At 50.2% G+C, this 12,472-nt stretch overlaps 3 protein-coding genes across 3 annotated transcripts in view; all 3 read right to left on the bottom strand.

Moving 5' to 3' along the window:
* The window catches only part of Pmar_PMAR029251 (ubiquitin-protein ligase, putative), a gene marked incomplete at both ends in the record, with an annotated part of 6,095 nt that extends 4,604 nt beyond the window's left edge, over nucleotides 1-1,491 (bottom strand). The window contains 6 exons of the mRNA XM_002782346.1: nucleotides 73-201; nucleotides 250-501; nucleotides 548-709; nucleotides 756-893; nucleotides 938-1,296; nucleotides 1,347-1,491. Coding sequence (XP_002782392.1) covers nucleotides 73-201; nucleotides 250-501; nucleotides 548-709; nucleotides 756-893; nucleotides 938-1,296; nucleotides 1,347-1,491 — 1,185 coding nt within the window. The remainder of the gene's footprint in view (nucleotides 1-72; nucleotides 202-249; nucleotides 502-547; nucleotides 710-755; nucleotides 894-937; nucleotides 1,297-1,346) is intronic.
* A 124-nt stretch (nucleotides 1,492-1,615) lies between these two features.
* On the bottom strand, nucleotides 1,616-9,756 carry Pmar_PMAR029250 (hypothetical protein; the record flags this gene model as incomplete). Its single annotated transcript, XM_002782345.1, has 18 exons — nucleotides 1,616-1,814; nucleotides 1,859-2,410; nucleotides 2,454-2,788; nucleotides 2,834-2,999; nucleotides 3,046-3,338; nucleotides 3,388-4,907; nucleotides 4,963-5,014; nucleotides 5,063-5,156; nucleotides 5,203-6,839; nucleotides 6,894-7,003; nucleotides 7,047-7,174; nucleotides 7,220-7,303; nucleotides 7,410-7,668; nucleotides 7,946-8,003; nucleotides 8,071-8,204; nucleotides 8,256-8,661; nucleotides 9,244-9,543; nucleotides 9,574-9,756. The coding sequence occupies 18 exons, from the start codon at nucleotides 9,754-9,756 to the stop codon at nucleotides 1,616-1,618; spliced, it is 6,510 nt and encodes a 2,169-aa protein (XP_002782391.1).
* A 204-nt stretch (nucleotides 9,757-9,960) lies between these two features.
* Pmar_PMAR029249 (60S acidic ribosomal protein P2, putative) lies at nucleotides 9,961-10,497 on the bottom strand. The gene is made up of 3 exons (XM_002782344.1): nucleotides 10,375-10,497; nucleotides 10,168-10,285; nucleotides 9,961-10,124 (listed from the first exon to the last, which is right to left on the bottom strand). Exons 1-3 carry the CDS (start codon nucleotides 10,483-10,485, stop codon nucleotides 10,024-10,026), a joined length of 330 nt encoding a protein of 109 aa, XP_002782390.1. The 5' UTR covers nucleotides 10,486-10,497; the 3' UTR covers nucleotides 9,961-10,023.
* Nucleotides 10,498-12,472: the final 1,975 nt, after the last annotated feature.

Genomic DNA, 12,472 nt, shown 5'->3' with positions numbered 1-12,472 from the left:
GGGGGGTCGAGGTAAGAGGAGGCTCTGCATCGAGACGACTATTGTGTGAGGCTGAGAGTGAGGACTGCCTACCTGCGTGCTTAGCATCGCGCTCGGAGGTATGGCGTTGGGATTTGTGTTGACTCGATCAGCTCCCATAGGGCCTCCAATAGTACCACCACTCCCTCGTCTCCTCGGCAGAAGGTCACGGATACCCAAGGCCTGTGAGACAGTCCCATGAGTGGTGGTCACATCAATGAGTTGGCCTACCCTTCCTGGACCATCCTCTAGCATTGGCAGCAGGAGATGGCTCCCACCACCACTACCTCTAGGGTAATTCCTCCTATACATCCTCCCATGGGGGGCATCGCCATCAAAGCCCAATAACGGTATGGCATCCTCGTCGTCACTGCCCTCTTCCTCCTCTCCCTCATCATCCGAGCTCTCGTCCTCATCATCATCCTCCTCATCATCATCCTCTTCTTCCTCGTCCATCATATCATCGTTATGTCCATCGTCGAACTGAGAGAGCCCATCTCCACCAATAATGCTAGCATGCTTTTACTACCTCAATAACGATATGACCATCTCCAGAGCTACTGCTACTACCACTCTCATCACTACTACTGCCACTACTACTGCCACCACTAGGCTGGCCTTCTCCACCTCTATGAGGGGTATCAGAGGCTATCGGAGCTTGATGATCACCATCACCAGTAGCATTAGATGTCTGATGGGACTACGACTTCACAGAGCAGCAAAGGTTGGATACTCACCGCTGTACTGTTGGCCGCATTGGGAGCTCCTCTGTTGGGCGCTGGTGTATTCACAGAAGATGAACCTCCTGCGGCTGCTGCTCCTCCTGCTCCAGTAGTAGTAGTACTACCTTGTGGGGCTGCAGCACTCATAACCACCTATAGGGGAGGGTCGACGTTCACGAGTACACAGTTGGGCCTACATCTCTCAATACGTCCATCACATCTCCATCGACATCCTCCTCATCATCATCGCTCCCTTCCTCTTCCTCAACTCCCATGATGTCCTCATCATCATCACCACTTCCCTCGTCATCACTGTCATCATCATCATCCTCCTCTTCCTCGTCAATATCATCAGGATCTATGTTCTCCATCTGTTCCCTCTCTAACTGCATATCCCTTTCCTCCTCTAACTCATCAGGCTGGGACTCCGCCGGATGGATCTCAGACTCGGGAGGGACCAACGGCTCATCATCATCATCCTCCTCGTCGTCGTCATCATCGTCATCAAGATCATCCAAAAGGTCTTCATTCACAGCTTCCTCCAGACGGTTGTACACTGAAAGGCAGACGACAGCTTGAAGCTCAAAGCATACCTTCCCCCCTCACCATCATCATCGGCCCACTCCTCTGCATTGTCCCCATTCTGGCCGTCCTCACCTCCATCATCGCCCGCGGCGGCGGCGGCGTTCTCCTCTCCTCCAGCCTGCTGACCCTCAGCATCATCCTCGTTGACAACAGGTTCCACTATCATGGTGGGTATGAGCTCATCATCATCATCCTCATCGTCCTCATCATCATCCTCATCCAACAGGAACCCTGCCGGTGGCCCAAAGTGGTAGATAACACTCGGGGACGAATCTGAAGCACGATCAGTCTCAGCCTATCTGATACCATCCCTTGCCTTCATCGTCGTCATCGTCGTCCATCCCAACATCCTCATCCTCCTCCTCAGGGGCCTTCGATGACTCTCCTTCCTCTTTTTCTTTGTCATGATCAGCAGCAGGTAGAGTCGGAGGGCGAGTGAGGATCTCCATACAAGCCAACACTGCTTCAGACAGATCAGCCGAGTAAGGCCTAGAGGTAAGGCATGGATCAACTACAGCTGTAGCACTTATTACCTATGCAACATGATGCTACCAAGGACCTCATTACACTCCCAAGCTAGATGCTGCTTCCTCTCCCTCTCCAACACCTTCTCTAACCCATCCACTTCACTTGCCTTCAGGAGTAAGGCGTAGAGGAGGGAAAAGCGACGATAGGTCTTCAAAACCCAAGCCAGCTCCTCATCCTCATCCTCATCATTCTCTCGACTATACTTGACAAAGGGATCCTTAGTGAGCCTCTCCGACAGAGACTTATACCACTCCACCACCGCATCGTCGCTACCACCACTAGGGGTACAGGAGGCACAGAGCTCCGTCCAACAGCTAGATATCAGATGGAAGGCCGACTTCAACATATTACCGCCACCGGCCTGACCACTCCCAAGGCCGATCTTCAGGGACGACAACTTCTCCCCCACAGTAGTTATAATAAAGTCGTCGACTCTGATAGGCTTATCCAACAGCATACTACAAGTCGTCGGAAGAGGCGTGAGAGTGATGGACCCCATCGGCTTGCCATGCTGGCTAGCAAACTGTAACTTGTTGAGTAAAGTGTCGAGGAAGTACCTAAGAGTAGAAATGAACAGGCAGATCTACTTTTGAGTCTTACATAGCCCCTTCAACAGAGACCGCCAGAGGGTAGCAACTCGGTGTTGTATCAGCCGAATCCTCCCTCATAGCCTGGAGAAGTTGTAGAGACCTCAATAGGAACTCAGCGACAACAACAAGGATCGAATAAGGATAGTCGTTGGTCGATAACCCTGTTAGAAAGTTCCTGCAGGAGAAAGCACACGGTGAGGCGGAGCGTAGTTCGCCAACATAGTACTCATTATCATCCTTAGTATCCAACAACACCATCACAGAGGTCTCTTCCTTCTGCCCATCCTCGTCAGCAGTCGATGACGATGTTGATGTTGCTTTCGTCTTCCTCTTTTTCATCAAGTCCTACCAAAGATGAACTCCGAACCTGAACTCTACCGCGTCGATCACCTTCAAGAGGACCTCCTCAACCGTTTTAGGGTCCTTCAGCACTAGACTCTTCATCATAGGGTTAGCCAGGATGTCAGACAGCTTATACGATAGACTACGTGCTGGGGGCTTTTGCGACGGCTTCTTCCCTCCTTCAGAGGCCTTGTCCGATGCCCCACCAGTAGACCTATGGAGGGGAGGATACAGAAGAATGCTGGTCATAAAAAACTCACTTGTCAACCTCGGCCAAGGTCTTGGCAGGTTCAGAATTTTGTTGATGATGGTGGTGATGACGATGACGACCCTTCTTATCGGGCGCGGTACTCCTCTTTTTCTTCTCACCCTCCTTATTCAGCTGATTCAACGCTAAGTCCACGACTGCCGCTATGAACTGTTTGTTCTCCATCAACTTCGACAACACACTGGCCAACATCGATGTGATTTCTGGATAGGAGGAAGACCGCCGTAGACTGAGTATGGACAGCAACTTCCATGGCGCCGACCCGAACACTGCAGAGGCGTTGACCTAAACCACCAAGCATCTCCCCTGTCTCGTCCACCCCTCCCTCCCTTACCTCTCTATTGACAAGCAGGGACATGACCTCAAGGGCGGCTCTAGTCAGGTCTGGCGATGGTACCATCACTGCAGCTAGCTTCAGAGGGTCAGTTGAGGACCTCTTCTCCTCATGACGAGTGAGGATGCTCACAAGCGCTGCCAAAAGCCTCTTCTGCAAGGCATCCCAGTCTCCAGTATAAATATAGGGTTCATCACAGAGGCCCTCAATAGCCAAGGCAGCTTCAGTGAGCCACAGAGGCATAACCTCTCCCCCTTCTACTCCCTCTTCACTTCTACCAAGCATCTCCGCCTCCTCCAACATCGTCTCCAACCATGAACTCGCATCGGCCATCTTGTCATCAGCTCCTACTCTATCAACCTTCTTCTCACAGTAATGACAATACCCCTGTATGATATCCTCTGCTTTCCCACCCTTCCACAACGTTGCCCTCACCCTTTCCGATGTATTAGTAAGGAACGCCAGTACATGCGATAGACATTGCATCGCATCAGGGCTATTCTCATCCTTCTCCTCAGCCAAGACGTTAATCTCCTTCACGAATTCATCAGTGACCACATCAACCACATGTAGTAGATTACCAACATGGATCTTCAGCCGAGTCGTTTCATCCATCGTCTCAGAGCCCTGGCCTTCTATACCACTCCCCAGCCTAATCCTATTGCAGTTCTGAGCAACTCTGCTTATCACATCAGCACAGTGTGTAGGCTGACCTCCCTTCTTCGATAGGAACACGCAACGAGTGATGAAGTCCCTGCCAACATCTTCAGCGTTTTTGCGGACATCCGCAGGGGTGAGCTTGGACGGTAGGTCGAGACCTTCTTCCTTCTTCAAGGTCGGTACTCTTTCTTGCAGGATCGCCACCAAATTCTCCTTCACAGCGAAGTGGGCTGCTGACGAACTATGAAGATCAATAACAGGATCCCCAACAGGAGAAGAGGAGCCGCCCTCTGAAGGGCCAGCGGGCGGTTGAGAAGGAGCATTGCCCTGACCAGCAGTGGCAACAGCAGGGGGACTGTCCTCACCCGGCGATGAGTTGGGGGCTCGAGGCCCGAGCCGCTGAACATTGGGTACTCTTAGCATCTCGGCAATGGCAGCCTCGGTAGGGTCACCACTACGTTGACCATCATCAGGAGGGGAGGGCGTTGCAGTAGGGCCTCCATCAATCACTCGAGGATCAGGTTCGACAGCATGAGTAAACAACTTCACCATAGACCCGCAAGCTCTCGCTGACATCACATACCGCCTCTCGCCCTTCTCATCCTTCTCACCCTCTCGGCCCAGCCAATCGTCATCCCTCCACAGTGGTAGAAGGGCTGCAGTCAGCCTCACTTGGAGAGAACTCACCAACTTATAACCATCTACTTTAAGGAAGCTCTGGACAGATGCTGGGATGTTCTTATCGATTGTGGGGAAAAGGGAGGGTTGAGTGAGATTGGAGTTCTCCATCCTCTTCACCGAGGTGATCCTTTCACAATACCCAAGTACTGAAGCCGACAGGGCCTCGTCCGTACACGGGTCTGACAAACAGTGCGTAATCCGAAGGTCCCCGGTTCGATCCCCAGCTCCTGTTACCTCGCAATATGTCCACAACCATTCCAGTGAAATCGTCCCCAAAGCCGCCCATCTGAGAGTAAGCAGATCCAACCTTCCTCCTCTCCTACCCCTCTATTACCTTGAACATAGTATCAATAGAAAGTACTCTAGTATGATGACTTCTATCCTCTACATGGCACTTCGCCAACAACTCGAACATCTCGGTGGCGAACCTAGCCCGGACAACTTTAACGAATTCAACGGACATTACGCCCTTACCCCTTCTTGACGCTACTCAACCTCCCAGCCTCATCCACCTTCTCCTGTAGATGACCATAGCGTTTGGTCATATCGATAAAGGCGCCGCTGAGGAGTACCGAAGCTATCCTCGCTGAGTTGGATATCTGTTTTTGACTAAGACTGCTGAAGAACATATCATGGACCCTCTTGATCCTTCCACTAGGGGTATTAGCCAGCTTAGCCACGGCCTCCATAAACTTCTTCATAGTCGACCAAAGTAACCACAGCGGAGCACTACCACTGCTATTCCCAATGGCACTCATTTCAACAGCCTTCCGCCAGTCTATGGTATCCCTCATAAACCGCGACCGCCTCACTTGATTCGGAGGAGAGTTCAACTGCAACGTTAAGTCCATTTTCACTTCAGCAGGCCCATCCTGATCAGCCCCTTCACCCGTTGCCAGCCTTTCCAGCAGTCTGGGTGCACATTTGCATACTGTGTCAATGACTGCCAGTAGACTGTAGCTGAGGTAATCCCTCGTAGAGGCCCCAGCAGGGGACGCGCTACTACCAAACAAGCCACCACCACTCTCCTTCACAGGGGCGTGGACCAGAGCGAAGGTCTCCAGACCGAATGTTAGGGCCGACAGCGTTGCCGTGTTGCCAACAACCGCACCCTCGGGAGAAGAGTCTATGAGTTTCTGCCCATTCTCAACCACCAGTGAGGCCAACGGGAGGAGGCAGTCACCAGAATCAGTCTGAGTAGATGATGAGGAGCTCCCAGCCAGCGAAGGGCCGAGGTTGTTATAGAAGGCATTCTCCAGCGCTCGGAACGTGCTGACGATTGGGTGGTAGTGGGGGTGCTGCTGTTGTTGCTGGTTAGCAGTAGGGCCAGCCATTACCACAGGGGCTAGTATGCTACCTCCCTTAGGCAGGGAGGGATGAGTAGCCAACTTCACCAATAGCTCACACAGATGCTGACCAGGCTTTGATGACTTACCTCCTCCTTCAACATCTTCCATCACCAACAGCTTAGCCAAGGAAGAGTGTGTTTGAAGTAGAGAAGCTAACAGTCTACATGCTGGGGCCAGCTTAGCACTCAAGATACCACTAGTAGAAGTAGGCTCCTCCTTATCAGCCCAGGCAAGGAGGTCCTCCAAACCCCCAATAGCTGCCTCTACGAGGGGCTTGGCCAGCTCCCCACGGTTACGTACAATATCCTCTATAGACTGGCTCAGCATCATAGGCAGATCTGAGGTCACTTTCTCGGCCAGTGGTGACACAGGGCGTACCCCGGCACCATCTCCCATTATGACCAATCTCACCAACCTAGTCAGCGGGTTATCCTCCCCTTGTAGATCACGTAGGAGCTCAGCACCTTTGTTGTGCAACGAGAAGCTCGAGAGAGTCGTCGAAGTCCACCCTAGGGCAAAGCTAGAGTTCCGTACAGCCGGTAAACACTTAGAGACGGCCTTGAGGAGCTCCCCATTAGGCCCCAGTACTGTAGGGATGATGATGGGATCGTTGTCGCATATGTAGTGCAGTAGCTGAGCTAAGTATCCAACATTATGGGCACCGATAGCCTCTCCAGCCTCTCCGAAGACTCTAACCATAACCTTCTGAAAGCCCTCTCTACGGCGACGGACAGAATCCTCGGACAACTCCTTGGCTTCGGTCTGACCAACAATCAACAATGCCAGCCGGAGCAACAGTGATGATCACAGCATTACCTCCTCGACCTCTCTACCACTCAATGCCTCATTCAGGTTCATCCCAACACCAGGGTCAATATTGTGCACCGACGTCTTCAACAGATTCAGTACTGCTTGCAGCTCATTTCCTACACCAACACATCAGTCGGGCGGGTAGAGTAGTAGACCTACGTCTATTAGACAATATAAGCATCTTCTCATAGTCATTCCCTCCAGCCACACCGTCACTACTCCCCCTTGGTGTCGATGTCCAGCAGTCATAACAATCCTTAGACAAAGCTGCTACCACATCTAGTAACCTGAGCAAGGCATTTCTATCGAACTTCAGCAAGGAGTGGTAGTACCTATCGAGACCGTTGAGGTCTCGGAAGAGGATACCAAAACAGCCAGGGGAGTACTCCAAGGCAATCTCGAGGCATTTACAGCAGCTGACCAAAGCTAATACTGTATTATGATGCCAATCTATGGGTATTTCGTGGGTTGATAGACGTATAAGGAAATCCAATATCTGTCCAAAGAAGAGCACTACCGGACCTAATCCGTATCTTAGGAAGTGGTACCATAGATATGTTATTGACGGTGACCATCATGTTAGGATACTGCATAGCTGTTATTAGATTGGTCATAACATCAATACATTCACTGCATACTGTTAGACTCTGGGTGTATCGTGCTTGCCGTTGTGGTGGGACTCCCTCGACAGACTCTTCCTCCTTGAGAGCATTCACCAGCCTATCCCGTGAGCCTTGAATCATACGATTCATATACCCCAGGTTGGAGGAGGATGCCAAGGCTAAGACAACAAGAACACTATCGGTATCGCAACGACAGCTGTATCATCCACTAGGTACTAGTATACTACATCCTCCTGAGGAGACTTGCCCTCATTAAAAGTGGCAAACTGGAAATTACTGTATCGGAACTTGTGTTCGCTTTCCTCAGCTGAGTTCTTCCTAACTAATTATAAAAGCTTGTATACAAATTCGGGTAGAAGGGTACAGAGATCAATGAGAACCTCCCTATCTGTCCTCAGAATTTCCATATTATCAACAACACATGTGCCTCCCCACACTGAGAGATCAAAGGCCTATCCCTTCTTACCAACAACCAACTGCTGTCCTCCAGCTCCTAATAAGCTAGCCTCCATCAATACAGTGCTCATAAGACGATACGACCAAAGTAGAACCGTCTCCACCTCAATTGGAAGTGCCCTAGCTACTGGTACTCTCTTCACCGTCTCAGCATAGGAGACTGCTGAGAAGGGTAGAGCTGCTAGTTGGCCCAGGAATGCTGGATAGGTTTGTAGATACATATGCAGGAACCCACTACCTAAGAATATCCGAAAAGATGGTATATAATATTTGCACGCATGCCCACTACCAATGCCAGACGGACCCCACGCTGGAGGTTGCCGCCCTCCTTTGTCGGATTCGATGCCCATATTCCCACACGGTGGAGGGGTATGATGCGGCCTAATCTGTAATGTTATATCCACAGTACATAGACGTATAGCAGTAAATAGAAGCATCATATCTCTGTCGCCCTCGAGGAGGGCCAAAGCATGACGGAGCCTGTAGCGTAGCATCGTGAGGACAGACTCCTCTGTGACGGTATTTTTCAGTTTTTCCATCAGTTCGTCGGCTGATGTAACCCCCTGTTGGCCTTTAACCAGAGTACAATGTATTGACTTCATCTCATGAGTAACTGGCTGTTGATAATCAAATACGAACTCCACACTCTTCGGCAAGGATATTGCCGTCGAGCGGACGATTTGAGGGTCCAACGACTAACAACAGAAGCACACTATTACTACTCTCCTCCTCACTTCAGTCGGCATATCACCTCACTCGCTGTTGCTGACCTACTATGGTCATCACAACAACAGCAGAGGACATCATAGCTTGGGTTATAGCTTTCCCAGCCTTCCGACAACCAGCTGAGTCGCATCCTCATACCCTTTTGTATGCCCTCATCCATCGATGTTGATTGAGTATTTGCTACGTGTACGACGCCTAATGACCACGTATTCAGCAGTTGACAGTATTAGTCATAATGCTAGTACGTTTGAAAATGTTAGTAGTAGAGTAATTGTAATTCCATAGCACATCCAGAGCTGCTATGATAATCCGTGGATGAGGACTGTCCAGTAACGACATGAGCCGATCGAATGAGTTGTATCTACATCATCTACATTACTCTACTCCTTCTACATAGGAGTCGACTCACAGTAGAGTAGCCTGCGAGTTGCTGACTAGGACTATCTTGGACCATCTCAACAGCTCAATGATAACTTCATCGACAATCCCAAGCTGAGTGCCCTGATACAACACCTCCTCCTACTCTTGCCTCTATAAGATGTTGATACTACCGCTGCCAGCAGGACGACCTCGCCACTGTGTGTGTATTGTATGTATCGCTCCAAGACTTCATCAATAGCATCGAAGACTCCAGCCCAACACAGACCATCGAAGTTGGTCTCAGCATAGCGATCGTCCTCTCCCGATCCTCTACTGCTGCTACCGCGATATCCATCACTTTCATCATCCAACCAATGCCACTCCCTAAATCTAGGCTGCCACATGATATCGAAAAGCTGCCGACAAGACTCCTCCGACTCCACATCTAGCCCTCGAACTGCCCTCTCGAGCTCCTGACAGGTAATCACTACCTATTATTACAACAACTACAGTGTAGTTACATCAGCAGCAACAGCCTCTGCGGGTGGTAGGTAACGTCGTCGTAGTAGTGAGTCCTGTGCTGGATCCAAAGCAGGTCGGTTATCTCCTCCTGGGGTCTCTTGTGATGATGTTGATGACCCTCCTCGATGAATGTCGAGTTGACCAAGCTGATCTAGGTAAATCCTTCGGTCGATAGGAGCCATCTAGTATAAGCTGGCTATGCTGTAGTAAAAGGTTATTACACGTCAGTCGCCAACGACGACCACAACAACAACAACTGAACAACACCAACAATCATGAGCATCCGTCAAACAGACGTACCACTCCCCTCTCAACACACACTTGTTTTCACTATTATGCACCCTACTGCCTCTATTAATACTGTATCAACCAAACTCCAATGAAACATGATGCCTCCTATCGGACCCAAGGATGATTGTCGACTAACGATAGTTAACAACAGCCACGACTTAGTCGAAGAGATCGAAGTCCATCTCCTCTTCCTCCTCCTCTTCCTCAACAGGCTTGGCCTCCTCCTCAGCGGCAGCGGCCTCATCACCGGCGACGGCACCTAAACAACGGCATCAACCAACATCAATCGAAAGTGGTATTACCGGCAGCAGCGGCAGGGCGGGCACCAGAGGAAGCAACGGAACCGAGCTTAGATAGACCAGTAACGATCATCTCTTGGACGTTCTTGCCCTGGACTTGGGCGAAAAACTTGGCGAGCATCTGATTAATAGGAATCTTAGGTTGAACATTCCTAGATGCATAACAGGTCGAATAGCAAACGCCGCGAGTGGTCCATACCCAATTATTACCTCATCGTCGACCTCAGCATCGACAGCAGAGAGGATGTGCTTGACCTCCTCTACAGTGGGCTCATCGTTGCCGGCCAAAACGGCCATAAGGTAGGCTGCTACGTACTTCATCTTAGCTCCAAGGGGGCGAGGGAGAAAATTCGATACACCAACCCTACTCCACCCTGCAATCGATCAAGCTAAAGAAATGCAAGTGTGCAAGATGTCGAGATTTCTCTTTCTTTGGGTTGAGTCTATACCCCTGGAACAAGGATGTTGTTAGGAGTTGTTGACTGTACGCCTTCGAAGATATGATGCCTTCTTTTGTGCACCTGACTGAATAACCTGTTACCGCATATGCGCATTTTGTTACTTGTTATGGCATACCGTTCGAAATGCGCGTCTACTTATCCCCGAGATGGCAAATAGGTTCGCAAATATCGTAAACTACGAATGTCTCGGAGAGGGCTCCAGGGGCTGGGCTACACCGCCTTCCCCCATCAGCATCTGAAGGTACAAAAATAAACATGAATATTGGAATGGCAGCCAAAAGACTGCGCTCGAAGAGGCAACTGACTCGGAAGCGACGTGCCTATTCGACGACTACTACGTGGAGGATTTGCTGCAAATCCCTCGGGTGGAACTCGTTGTATTGATGTAAAACAACTCGATGGTACTGATATCCGCATCTAGCACATTACATGCCATTCCAATGGATCCTACCTAGAACTGGAGATCCCTGAGTCCATCGCCCCATAGATGAGCCCGCCCTACTAATATATAACTGCGGGATGGACGCATTGAGTCAGGTTAGAGTGAATCATGAAGTTCATTATATGAATATGTAGTGTGCAACAATTATCTGAGAACATGGCATTTTTCAGTATGTGGTATTGCGTTTGTAGTTACTGTGATGTAGAAATCGAACATAACCGCATCGCCATCAATCGAATAATGAACCGATTGAGTAATTGTGATCTACAATCTGTCGGCTTCGAGAATACTTTATTACGGTCCATCGTGTTGTGTGGAGATCGACTACGCCCGTCCTAGCAGCAATAAGTCTCTGAAGTTCGGGCCTGAACTAGTGTGACAGGGTTGTCCCCCCCCCCAATTGTTCTACAGTGGCATCTCATGTCGGTCAGTCGAATAGAAAGCCCTGACTGCTCATTATTCGGGTATGACCATAGAGACTATGTAACACAAAAGAAGCTCGCGAATCTAAGAAAGAGCCACCTCGATGAGAGTGGGAAAAATACCATGGCCGACGATTGGCCACATTGATAATAAGCTATAGTATACTCGTTACATCACTAATATGGAGGGCTCACCCTGGACAGAGACAAGGTGGTGGGTAGCATTTACAGACATCAGGACACTTCTTGCAAACACTAGAGCCAGTGAGTTGGCGCAGGGCAGCATGACTAGCTTTTATGTCTCCTCTCGGCATTCTAGTAGTGAGTGCCATAACCATAACGAAGATCATCAGAATAAGCCAACGCATAGAGAAACGCGATATTAACCGTCGAACTGAAATGCGATGAATAGCTTCACACATCGCGTTATTGGTAGTGACACGATATGAGTGTCGGTCAACTCGGCCACCTCTTAATGGCGTCACACGGCGCGCCGCAATGATGGTATGACGCAGCCCCCACCATGCGGCGTGCCGCATGTGACGCTTAGAAAGTTTGCGACTGGCAGGCGATGAAATCTCCACTAGGCAACACGAATCTTGTTGCACGATAAGCAAGAGAAAAGTATCAACGTGAGCTCATGGGGTACGACTGTGGTGCTGAACTGTTACTGCTTGTAATGCTACGCTTATTAAGCTCATCAACGAAACCACTAGAGGCGAGCATCAGATCTCGCAGGGTTGAAGTCCCGGGCCTAGCTGGGATGGCGGGCCGCGGCTGGACAGACCATTGTGAATCAACAGGAAATTTGTGCAGAGACTAAGCCTACCGGTAGGTCATTGCTGTCACTGTTGATGTTCGAGGCGGTTTCACTCCTATGAGAAGACGCCTGAGAGCTCGTACGAAGCTTATCACTCTTCTTGGAGGCGTAGACAACGTTGTGCTGCCGAGCCGGATGGGCGACTACGACGCCCCCGTCCTAA

The sequence above is a fragment of the Perkinsus marinus genome, assembly GCF_000006405.1.
Source record: "Perkinsus marinus ATCC 50983 genomic scaffold scf_1104296939758, whole genome shotgun sequence".
In the NCBI taxonomy this organism is placed as follows: Eukaryota; Perkinsozoa; order Perkinsida; family Perkinsidae; genus Perkinsus; species Perkinsus marinus.
Note: the sequence above shows the minus strand (reverse complement) of the source record. Positions and strands in the feature narration are given on the sequence as shown.

Bases quoted from the DNA above. Each gene is read 5' to 3' on its own strand.
- Pmar_PMAR029249 (XM_002782344.1), bottom strand. From the start codon at position 10,485: ATGAAGTACGTAGCAGCCTACCTTATGGCCGTTTTGGCCGGCAACGAT. The intron at 10,286-10,374 runs GTAATAATTGGG...CCTATTAATCAG, and splicing joins ATGCTGAGGTCGACGATGAG to ATGCTCGCCAAGTTTTTCGC. The intron at 10,125-10,167 runs GTAATACCACTT...GCCGTTGTTTAG, and splicing joins CCGCCCTGCCGCTGCTGCCG to GTGCCGTCGCCGGTGATGAG.